We start from the raw sequence: 12,440 nt of genomic DNA, 5'->3' as shown, positions 1-12,440 counted from the left end.
CTGTAGGACCAGCCCTGTAGGACCAGCCCTGTAGGACCAGCCCTGTAGAACCAGCCCTGTAGGACCAGCCCTGTAGGACCAGCCCTGTAGAACCAGCCCTGTAGGACCAGCCCTGTAGGACCAGCCCTGTAGAACCAGCCCTGTAGGACCAGCCCTGTAGAACCAGCCCTGTAGAACCAGCCCTGTAGGACCAGCCCTGTAGGACCAGCCCTGTAGAACCAGCCCTGTAGGACCAGCCCTGTAGGAACAGCCCTGTAGGACCAGCCCTGTAGAACCAGCCCTGTAGGACCAGCCCTGTAGGACCAGCCCTGTAGAACCAGCCCTGTAGGACCAGCCCTGTAGAACCAGCCCTGTAGGACCAGCCCTGTAGGACCAGCCCTGTAGGACCAGCCCTGTAGAACCAGCCCTGTAGGACCAGCCCTGTAGAACCAGCCCTGTAGGACCAGCCCTGTAGGACCAGCCCTGTAGGACCAGCCCTGTGGGACCAGCCCTGTGGGACCAGCCCTGTGGGAACAGTCCTGTGGGACCAGCCCTGTGGGAACAGCCCTGTGGGACCAGCCCTGTGGGACCAGCCCTGTGGGACCAGCCCTGTGGGAACAGCCCTGTGGGAACAGCCCTGTGGGACCAGCCCTGTGGGAACAGTCCTGTGGGAACAGTCCTGTGGGACCAGCCCTGTGGGAACAGTCCTGTGGGACCAGCCGTGTGGGAACAGTCCTGAAGGAACAGTCCTGTAGGACCAGTCCTGTGGGACCAGCCCTGTGGGAACAGTCCTGTGGGACCAGCCGTGTGGGAACAGTCCTGTAGGAACAGTCCTGTAGGACCAGTCCTGTAGGACCAGCCCTGTAGGACCAGCCTTGGTTATTCCCCTGCCTGAAGACTGCAGATGGAAATAGCTGCTAGCTAAATCTTGCAGGCTACAACCCATCAGTTGAATTGAGACTTGTATTTTTGTTCTACATTGTCCCTGTTCAAATAAACGTAATAAATTAATAGTTTAACCAACTCTTCCATTGTCATTCGACATATTACCAACCTGTCTGGCAGTATATTGACCCTACTACAACCCATAAACCAGGTAGCTGTGTACCTACTACCAACCTGTCTGGCAGGATATTGACCCTACTACGACCCATAAACCAGGTAGCTGTGTACCTACTACCAACCTGTCTGGTAGTATATTGACCCTACTACGACCCATAAACCAGGTAGCTGTGTACCTACTACCAACCTGTCTGGTAGTATATTGACCCTACTACGACCCATAAACCAGGTAGCTGTGTACCTACTACCAACCTGTCTGGTAGTATATTGACCCTACTACAACCCATAAACCAGGTAGCTGTGTACCTACTACCAACCTGTCTGGCAGGATATTGACCCTACTACAACCCATAAACCAGGTAGCTGTGTACCTACTACCAACCTGTCTGGTAGTATATTGACCCTACTACAACCCATAAACCAGGTAGCTGTGTACCTACTACCAACCTGTCTGGCAGGATATTGACCCTACTACAACCCATAAACCAGGTAGCTGTGTACCTACTACCAACCTGTCTGGTAGTATATTGACCCTACTACGACCCATAAACCAGGTAGCTGTGTACCTACTACCAACCTGTCTGGTAGTATATTGACCCTACTACAACCCATAAACCAGGTAGCTGTGTACCTACTACCAACCTGTCTGGTAGTATATTGACCCTACTACGACCCATAAACCAGGTAGCTGTGTACCTACTACCAACCTGTCTGGTAGTATATTGACCCTACTACAACCCATAAACCAGGTAGCTGTGTACCTACTACCAACCTGTCTGGCAGGATATTGACCCTACTACAACCCATAAACCAGGTAGCTGTGTACCTACTACCAACCTGTCTGGTAGTATATTGACCCTACTACAACCCATAAACCAGGTAGCTGTGTACCTACTACCAACCTGTCTGGCAGGATATTGACCCTACTACAACCCATAAACCAGGTAGCTGTGTACCTACTACCAACCTGTCTGGCAGGATATTGACCCTACTACAACCCATAAACCAGGTAGCTGTGTACCTACTACCAACCTGTCTGGTAGTATATTGACCCTACTACAACCCATAAACCAGGTAGATATATACATACTAATTAGCTTTTCTGAACAAAATAAGTTGACAAAATGTATGAAATGTGTTGCTTAGCTAACTTTTCTAGAATAAAAGGACCCGGCAGTTGAGCCAATTTGCTAGCCTGAACTCATTCACTCATGGGCTGAGCTCGCAGTGCATCAACGCCACTGAACAGGGGTGTATTCAGTAGTGCACACAGTAGCAACAGAGAAACGTTTTGCAAAAAAAACAAGAGTTTCTATTGGTCAAATACAGGTCGGTCCCTCCCGTTAGAACGTGTATAGATGTATTTCACTTCTACTTCCGTGTATAAAAAAAACTAACATTTGTGGCGCGTTCAGCAAGATGCAACGTTTTGGAACGCAATACGCATGTGGAATAGCGTCGACTCTAGGCTACTGGTGGCATTTCTATAGGCAACGTTTGGCTACTGAACGGGACAGTGTTTTAGTCATCACTAGAAGATGTGCTAAAACGGTACCTGAAAGGGGTGTATGAATTAGAACACACCGTAGCAAAACGTTTTGCAACGAAAACGACAGTTTCTCAATGGACAAATTCAGAAAAATCCCTTCCCGTTTGCTTGTTCGGTTCCTAGTAAATACACACCCCAGCTGTGTCACACCTCGCGCTGTTTTATAATTATTAGAACAACTGCACTTGAAATGGACACATTTCACCGAAATTATGAATAAAACTAACAATACAGATAAACCTAATGACAGGGTAATTTACCGGTCTTCATTCATATTTTCTTCGCTCTCCCCAGAGCCGTTTTCCATCGGCTCCTTCTCAGTAATGACGGCGGATGAAAATCCAAGGCAGTTTACTGTTGCTCAGCATATTTCACAGAAAGCCAGATTGTTATCCTATTGTGGAAAAACAGAAGTCAGCGATTTAAATAAAATAATATCAAATAGCATGAATCCAACGATGTTGTTGACGTTCAGATATGGCCTCCGAAATGTAAACAAACATGGAATCGATAGGATACATGACTAAAGGATACCAAAGACCTAACATGACATTATATCACATACTAAAGGGAAGTTAATAATTAACATTACATGAAATCTATATAGTTTATAGCTGTTTATTTCTAAAACCATGCGTTGGCATCCCATCCGCAGATTAGATAGTAGACTAAACTCGGCTACAGTGATTTGCCGAAATATTAAACTAGTTAAATGACTTCTGCTTTTGTGAGTCACAAGCTGTATTCAATACCATAATTTTAAGAGTATGATAACCTATACACACATTTACATAAACTATCTTGATTTAATATAGTCCGCAGCCCCCGGCCTCGCCCAGGACTTTTGTTGCCAACGTTACGTCGTCCTTAAAACACGTCCATAGAAATAAACCTGTTCATGTAAAATGCTAATGTAAAACAATTGGTCTCTAATCCTGTGATAAACCACGATATTTGCCATCTTAAATTAAAACAAATGGGTTACCTTCATGGCGCAGTTGTTTCAAAATGGCAGCACCATATGTACTTTTTACTTTCACTTTCAAATTACTAGGTGACTCAAAGCTGTATATAAACCCTGGGTTGTTGGTGATATGCATTGGCCCTTGAGAGGCTGTGAAGCCACTAGTCGGCCATATTGCCACTCCCCGGTAGGAACAGTCCTTCATAGGAACGAATGGAATTGTACAGTATTTCAATTAAATGTTTCAAGGACAAAATTACAAAAACTATTTGTGTTGTTGTAAAGGGACAGCGCTATTAGTAATCTCAAAAAATTATACTTTAAGGAAAATGTTTTGGTATATATTGTTTTATTTGTATGTTTTGCTCACATATAATATAATATGTATGCATGACGATGTCTTTAATACAATAAACGTGGCTAAAAACGAATGTAGACATTAAGAAATGCATTTCAATAGCTTCCAATATATGTTTTACACCGGTGAGGGAGTCCCAAGATGGATGCGTGGGCCGTCAATACAGCACCCTCAAAAAAATAATCTAGTGTACATATAAATTATTGGGTAATTCCCCAGTGTGTTTGTGGAAATATTGAACTTTTTCACTGCGTAAAAGGGCCACGGTTGGCAGCGGGGTGGAGAGATGCAAGTTTAATGCCGTGTTTAGCCATTGTTCTCTTTCTTATGTCTGGTCTTCACAAGAGAAGGTCACGGGTTGTTTTATACGAGTATCTTTCATTTATTTGCACCGTAAACTCAGTCCTTTGTCTGGACAATTGTTCCTTTATGATCTAGTCAGGTCATTACAATAGTAATATGCTCTAAAAACGCTCTTGTGACAAGCACACTTTGCTGCCCTGTTTCCAATCGTCCACATGGCTGGGAGAACCTATTCAAGTAAGTAAATACATTTCTAAAATGTAATTTAAAAAAAACGATGTATTATTAGCTAACTAGCTACAGTGCTGAAATGAGCTAGCTAGTTGGCTAGTTACATATCTATATCTGTATCGAGAAGTGAATCAGATATCACCAGCTACCTAACTTTATTTTTGCTAGCTATCTTGATGTATTTATCCCTGTAAATGCATTTGTAGGTAGCTAGCTAACAGCCATAGAGGAGGGTGACAGGTAGCAACCCCAACTGTGGATAGGGCAGGTACGTTTGTGTAGTTCCAGTCCCTAGAAGTGAGAACCGAGATAATAGTAACATACTATTCAGTGCAGTCTAATTTGAGTATAATGAAGTCTGTTTTTTTGTGAGGTTTTCTGTCCTCGGTTACAGAGAGCTGTGAAATCCTGTCTACTCAAAGGGGTGCACGTTTTTGCACTGCACAGCTGACACAAATGATCAACTCATCAAGCTTCAAGTGGTAATTATGTATTCCTTTGTGATGCTGTCCTTGATATAGGCGGCAGGATAGCCTAGTGGTTAGAGTGTAGAGGTGGCAGGGTAGCCTAGTGGTTAGAGCGTTGGACTAGTAACTGGAAGGTTGTGAGTTCAAACCCCCGAGCTGACAAGGTACAAATCTGTCGTTCTGCCCCTGAACAGGCCGTCATTGAAAATAAGAATTTGTTCTTAACTGACTTGCCTGGTTAAATAAAGGTAAAATTAAAAAAAATTAAAAAACTTAGCTATGTCAACTGCAGTTATATCAGTTTGATCTCCATCTCTTCATTCAAAGACTCTTCAATCATGGACACTCTTACTGGCTGCTCTGCGTGATGTATTGTTGTCTCTACCTCCTTGACCTTTTGTGCTGTTTGTGCCCAATAATGTTTGTGCCCTGTGCTCTTGCCATATTGTTACTACCATGTTGTCATGTTGAGTTGCTGCCACGTTGTCTTAGGTCTCTTTGTGTAGTGTTGTCATCTCTTGCCATATTGTTACTACCATGTTGTCATGTTGAGTTGCTGCCACGTTGTCTTAGGTCTCTTTGTGTAGTGTTATCTCTTGCCATATTGTTACTACCATGTTGTCATGTTGAGTTGCTGCCACGTTGTCTTAGGTCTCTTTGTGTAGTGTTGTCATCTCTTGCCATATTGTTACTACCATGTTGTCATGTTGAGTTGCTGCCACGTTGTCTTAGGTCTCTTTGTGTAGTGTTATCTCTTGCCATATTGTTACTACCATGTTGTCATGTTGAGTTGCTGCCACGTTGTCTTAGGTCTCTTTGTGTAGTGTTGTCATCTCTTGCCATATTGTTACTACCATGTTGTCATGTTGAGTTGCTGCCACGTTGTCTTAGGTCTCTTTGTGTAGTGTTGTCATCGCTTGCCATATTGTTACTACCATGTTGTCATGTTGAGTTGCTGCCACGTTGTCTTAGGTCTCTTTGTGTAGTGTTGTCATCTCTTGCCATATTGTTACTACCATGTTGTCATGTTGAGTTGCTGCCACGTTGTCTTAGGTCTCTTTGTGTAGTGTTGTTGTCATCTCTTGTCATATTGTTACTACCATGTTGTCATGTTGAGTTGCTGCCACGTTGTCTTAGGTCTCTTTGTGTAGTGTTGTTGTCATCTCTTGTCATATTGTTACTACCATGTTGTCATGTTGAGTTGCTACCATGTTGTCTTAGGTCTCTTTAAGTAGTGTTGTTGTCATCTCTTGCCATATTGTTACTACCATGTTGTCATGTTGAGTTGCTACCATGTTGTCATGTTGAGTTGATACCATGCTGTGTTGCTGCCACGTTGTCTTAGGTCTCTTTATGTAGTGTTGTTGTCCTTCTATAGGTAGTGTTGTGGTGTCTCTTTATGTAGTGTTGTTGTCTCTCTATAGGTAGTGTTGTGGTGTCTCTTTATGTAGTGTTGTTGTCTCTCTATAGGTAGTGTTGTGGTGTCTCTTTGTGTAGTGTTGTTGTCGTCTCTTGTCATATTGTTACTACCATGTTGTCATGTTGAGTTTCCACCATGTTGAGTTGCTACCATGTTGTCTTAGGTCTCTTTGTGTAGTGTTGTTGTCGTCTCTTGTCATATTGTTACTACCATGTTGTCATGTTGAGTTGCTGCCACGTTGTCTTAGGTCTCTTTGTGTAGTGTTGTCATCTCTTGTCATATTGTTACTACCATGTTGTCATGTTGAGTTGCTACCATGTTGTCATGTTGAGTTGATACCATGCTGTGTTGCTGCCACGTTGTCTTAGGTCTCTTTATGTAGTGTTGTTGTCCTTCTATAGGTAGTGTTGTGGTGTCTCTTTATGTAGTGTTGTTGTCTCTCTATAGGTAGTGTTGTGGTGTCGTTGTCGTCTCTTGTCATATTGTTACTACCATGTTGTCATGTTGAGTTTCCACCATGTTGAGTTGCTGCCATGTTGTCTTAGGTCTCTTTGTGTAGTGTTGTTGTCGTCTCTTGTCATGATGTGTGTGTTTTGTCCTCTTTTTATTTAATTTATTTTAATCCCGCCCCCGCAGGAGGCCTTTTGCCTCTTGGTAGGCAGTCATCGTAAATAAGAATTTGTTAACTGACTTGGCTAGTTAAATAAAATTCCCAGTTTCTCTCTGTTTTTTCTACTTCTCAGGTGAGGGTGCTGTTTAGGTAAGGGTGTGATGTCTGTACAAAAACAAAACAGGCTATTTTAAATCACCCATGTTGATGACATTTAGAACTATTACATACCCTATAACCCACACCTACACACTCATGTATCAATCTGATTGATGGATTGTGTTGTGCAGTAAGCAGGTTCAGGTGTATAACTGTGGCTCCTTACACCTCGAAAGAATAGTCAAGAGGGCCGACCGTGGAGAATAGTAAGACACTTCATTATTTCTATAACTACGCTATATTGTTTGTCCTCGTGTGTCTTTGCATGTTTTTCAGTATGAAATACTCTGCAGCCACTTTGTGTGGTGTGGACACCAGGAGAGGCCTCACACACAGATTCCTGTTGAACACTGTCTCTTTAACTACCTTATTTTCTCAATAACAGTCTCTCTCCTTCACTTCATCCCTCTCTCTTCTCCCTAAATCCTCTAGGTTATATCAGCTGTGTCGGTGAACACCTCCCGCAGCTGAACTTGCTACATAGAGGGCACAGCATTATCAGAGGTCAGAGGTCACTTGGTGGGGGTCAACAGGAAGTATTATTAAAGAGATGCTTTACATTGAAGTACAGATAGAGATGCAGTAGTCCCAGAGTTAATGATCCCAGGTCAGTTTATATTATACAGGAAGTATTATTAAAGAGATGCTTCACATTGAAATACAGAGAGATGTAGTAGTCCCAGAGTTAATGATCCCAGGTCAGTTTATATTATACAGGAAGTATTATTAAAGAGATGCAGCAGTCCCAGAGTTAATGATCCCAGGTCAGTTTATATTATACAGGAAGTATTATTAAAGAGATGCTTCACATTGAAATACAGAGAGATGTAGTAGTCCCAGAGTTAATGATCCCAGGTCAGTTTATATTATACAGGAAGTATTATTAAAGAGATGTAGTAGTCTCAGAGTTAATGATCCCAGGTCAGTTTATATTATACAGGAAGTATTATTAAAGAGATGCAGTAGTCCCAGAGTTAATGATCCCAGGTCAGTTTATATTATACAGGAAGTATTAAAGAGATGTAGTAGTCCCAGAGTTAATGATCCCAGGTCAGTTTATATTATACAGGAAGTATTATTAAAGAGATGTAGTAGTCCCAGAGTTAATGATCCCAGGTCAGTTTATATTATACAGGAAGTATTATTAAAGAGATGTAGTAGTCCCAGAGTTAATGATCCCAGGTCAGTTTATATTATACAGGAAGTATTAAAGAGATGTAGTAGTCCCAGAGTTAATGATCCCAGGTCAGTTTATATTATACAGGAAGTATTATTAAAGAGATGCAGTAGTCCCAGAGTTAATGATCCCAGGTCAGTTTATATTATACAGGAAGTATTATTAAAGAGATGTAGTAGTCCCAGAGTTAATGATCCCAGGTCAGTTTATATTATACAGGAAGTATTATTAAAGAGATGCAGTAGTCCCAGAGTTAATGATCCCAGGTCAGTTTATATTATACAGGAAGTATTATTAAAGAGATGCAGTAGTCCCAGAGTTAATGATCCCAGGTCAGTTTATATTATACAGGAAGTATTATTAAAGAGATGCAGTAGTCCCAGAGTTAATGATCCCAAGTTCAGTTTTGCATTTCACCTCTTGATGATTATGATGACAGACTGTTAGTTTAAGCCTTGTTTGTTTTTAATTTATTTTTTATTCAGTCTCTCCATATGCAGGAATTTATTACATTTTTTTCACCTTTATTTAACCAGGTAGGCCAGTTGAGAACACCTTTATTTAACCAGGTCGGCCAGTTGAGAACACCTTTATTTAACCAGGTAGGCCAGTTGAGAACACCTTTATTTAACCAGGTCGGCCAGTTGAGAACAAGTTCTCATTTACAACTGCTACCTGACCAAAATAAAGCAAAGCAGTGTGACGAAAAACAACAACAGAGCTACACATGGAATAAACATGTATGTTTTGATGTGAGAGAGGATGGCAACACTCGGTCCCGTCATCGCCACCTCACTCGCTCTTAAGATAACCTTCGGGCCGACTAGGAGCCCAAGGCTGGTTAGAAGACACTGATGTAATAGTTATGAACTGAGAGAATATTAGGGGTAGCAGAATATTAGGGTAGCACTGTGATTCATTAATTATATGCCGTCTTCCCTGCTCCTCTGTTCTTACCTCTTTCCCTTTGTCTTCTACACTTCTCTCCACCTCCTTTGTTCCTCTGTTCTTACCTCTTTCCCGTTGTCTTCTACACCTCTCTCTCTCCCTCTCTCTCGCCACCTCCTTCCTCTGTTGTTACAATGCACACCAGATGTGCATTGAAGTACAGATTGAACTTGTATTTATAATATATTACAATATTTAGAACACTTGTATAATGAACTTATTTCAATAAAGCGTTCCACATTTTCTACTGGTTGACATTAAGTCTCTCATGTGATGAAATACTACACCTGTCCTGTGTTTATCAGATCAATGCAGATGAAGGAAATTACATATGGAGATGAACCGGTGTTAAGAGTATTTACATGATGTATAGGAGGTGTAGTGTACTGTTTTTAAATTCTATTTCTGCATATATGAATTACAAATCAGTATTTAACTAGTTAAATCATGTTTCTGGTCTATTGCATAGTTACAATGTGTAACCATTGATGTCCCAGGATCAAGACTGGTAAACACTGTTGAAGTGTATAATTGTAATACATACATGCAGACACGGCATCATTCAAAGACTGGAATTTGATACTCCTGGTATTGGATACGACTGAAGAACCATCTCAAAGACATTCATACCTAAACTGCACCTGTATTTGCTAAGGAAGCGTACATGATCAGTGAATATATTAAATGTACAGGCTACAATGTGGGGATCTCATGCATGGTAATAACTACATGTATATACGACTTGCATCCTTGGCACAAAGTTATATTATATTCTACTCAATCCATAGTGTCCTTCAGACTGTTTTGAAGTTCATACAACAGGCTAGGAAAGCTGAGGTTCATAGCTAGGTTCTGAACTAATTTGTATACCAAACGTTTTAGGGTTCATACACAGATCGGCTACACATGTATAGGCATACAGATATTTTTATTCTGCACTGCACAAGAAGCAAGAAACTAGCTACGTTACTTCATCTGCATTGTAAATATCAGCAAGGCAAGCTTACAAAACGGTACATTCAATTTGCAGTAAATGCTTTAGCTAGCTAGATTATTTACATCTACTGTTTCACAAGACGACAGCCTGGTTTGCTGGTTGTTTCAGGAGTCCCTAAAACATTAAACAGCCAGAATTAAAATTTCATACTCATGTCACAACACCCATAAAGCTATTCAGCTAGCTGGCTAATGTTAGCTAGTCAGCTAGCTTGCTGAATAGCGATTTTCGTAAGTAACTTTATGACAGAAAAATGCATAATCGTTTGTCTCTACACCAACTAGCTAACACATTAATCTCAACTGTATATTTTTAGCATGAATCGTTATGACTTTATCATTAATTACATTTGCTTCCGTCCTGGTATTTCTGTCAGCCATCTTTGCTGGAGATAGTCTCCTGTCCTGGGTTTCACGCGTCAGATTCGTCATGGGAGCCACTCGATATGATTGGTCAACGTCACGGGAACCACTCGATATGATTGGTCAACGTCACGGGAACCACTCGATTTGATTGGTCATCGTCACGGGAACCACTCGATATGATTGGTCATCGTCACGGGAACCCCGCGATATGATTGGTCATCGCCCAGCTGTCGCCGCTTGTGATTTGCTTAAAGTTGGGAAAAGTAAACGAGTGTTTTCCTCAACCGTTTGTCGTCATATGTGCCATAAATTGTACAACTGCATTGTGCAGGTCTATCTCATTAGTGTCTTATTCATCATTTTAGGCAATGTTAGAATGATGCATTTAATTGTTTTTCTCACACTTTCTGTGTTATAATTATCTCTGGTGATTTTCTCCATGAGAAGGGTGGTAAGTTACAGACCCAACAATATTATATTATGGTATACCCTCCTTGTAACCATGGTTGCCAGTGACAGTGTCTTCCCATTTAAACATTTGTTTTCAACAACAAGTTCATTAATAGACCAATGTAATTCCAGTTCATACTGTGAAGGTTGTTTTGTTTGTTCAATGTGCTGTCTGTATATTGTCTATAAAAGTGGAACTTGTCTGTCGGCATTAAAGACCAAAAATGGTTAAAGAAAATTGTGATAAATACAAAAGTTTACCAGTTTCATTTAATGACCAAAAGCTTTACAGCTGTGCCATAGAGATTGCAAACTAGTTGGGAAGAGATTTTCAATGTTCTACCGATTCCATGGCACATGGTTTATGAACTTGTTAGCAGTTGATGTTTACTCTTTAAGCAAATCAGGGGAAGGAAAATAGGTTTATTCAAAGAGGATAAATAATAGATGATAAGCTGAGAGGTAGATGGTCATTCTCCCCTGTCCTCAGTGATTCTGTCTGTGATTCTCTCCAGTGATTCTCTCTCAGTGGTTCTCTCCTGTGATTCTCTCCAGTGATTCTCTCTCAGAGATTCTCTCCTGTGGTTCTCTCCAGTGATTCTCTCTCAGTGGTTCTCTCCAGTGATTCTCTCTCAGTGGTTCTCTCCTGTGATTCTCTCCAGTGATTCTCTCTCAGAGATTCTCTCCTGTGATTCTCTCCAGTGATTCTCTCTCAGTGGTTCTCTCCTGTGATTCTCTCCAGTGATTATCTCTCAGAGATTCTCTCCTGTGATTCTCTCCAGTGATTCTCTCTCAGTGGTTCTCTCCTGTGATTCTCTCCAGTGATTCTCTCTCAGTGGTTCTCTCCTGTGATTCTCTCCAGTGATTCTCTCTCAGAGATTCTCTCCTGTGATTCTCTCCAGTGATTCTCTCTCAGAGATTCTCTCCTGTGATTCTCTCCTGTGATTCTCTCTCAGTGGTTCTCTCCTGTGATTCTCTCCTGTGATTCTCTCTCCACAGAACAAAGGGACAGCATGTAGTTTTATAACCCAGCCCTTAGCCTGTGGTTGACCAATTAGAATTCCTTCCAATAAAACTAGCCAACGGCCAAATAATAAGTATCATATTTCAGAAGACATATTCTTCCCATGTCTCTGAACCATGGATCAATAATTTCCTCAATCAATCATTTCCCTTGATTGTTAGTATTCTATTGACTCTCCTCCTTTGACCTCTTGTACTCTGTCTCTGGGTTGTGTATTTTTCTTCAGAATATTCTTACACCCTCCCAGACCATTTAAAAAAAAAGAAATATACTTAAAATGTATTTTTAGAAAACAATAGAAAACATAAAATAAATAGACATTATAAAAAAAGCAGTAAGCATATAATCATTGACATTATTAAACACCTTAAACACTA

At 41.1% G+C, this 12,440-nt stretch overlaps 1 protein-coding gene and 1 long non-coding RNA gene across 2 annotated transcripts in view; both read right to left on the bottom strand.

Annotated features, from left to right (window-relative positions):
• The window catches only part of LOC110514786, a 71,707-nt gene extending 68,054 nt beyond the window's left edge, over nt 1-3,653 (bottom strand). Inside the window, exons 1-2 of the mRNA XM_036934161.1 lie at nt 3,576-3,653; nt 2,851-2,984 (exon numbers count right to left, since the gene is read on the bottom strand). Of these exons, the coding sequence (XP_036790056.1) occupies nt 2,851-2,897 (47 nt within the window). The 5' untranslated portion in view covers nt 2,898-2,984; nt 3,576-3,653. The remainder of the gene's footprint in view (nt 1-2,850; nt 2,985-3,575) is intronic.
• Nucleotides 3,654-10,136: 6,483 nt separating this feature from the next.
• LOC118936804 lies at nt 10,137-10,985 on the bottom strand. The gene is made up of 2 exons (XR_005034258.1): nt 10,572-10,985; nt 10,137-10,338 (listed from the first exon to the last, which is right to left on the bottom strand). It is a non-coding gene; the product is annotated as an uncharacterized LOC118936804 (long non-coding RNA).
• Between the last annotated feature and the right edge of the window lie 1,455 nt (nt 10,986-12,440).

This window comes from Oncorhynchus mykiss, chromosome 10 (assembly GCF_013265735.2).
Source record: "Oncorhynchus mykiss isolate Arlee chromosome 10, USDA_OmykA_1.1, whole genome shotgun sequence".
In the NCBI taxonomy this organism is placed as follows: Eukaryota; Metazoa; Chordata; class Actinopteri; order Salmoniformes; family Salmonidae; genus Oncorhynchus; species Oncorhynchus mykiss.
The sequence above is the reverse complement of the archived record's forward strand: the minus strand, read 5'-3'. Positions and strand labels throughout refer to the sequence as shown.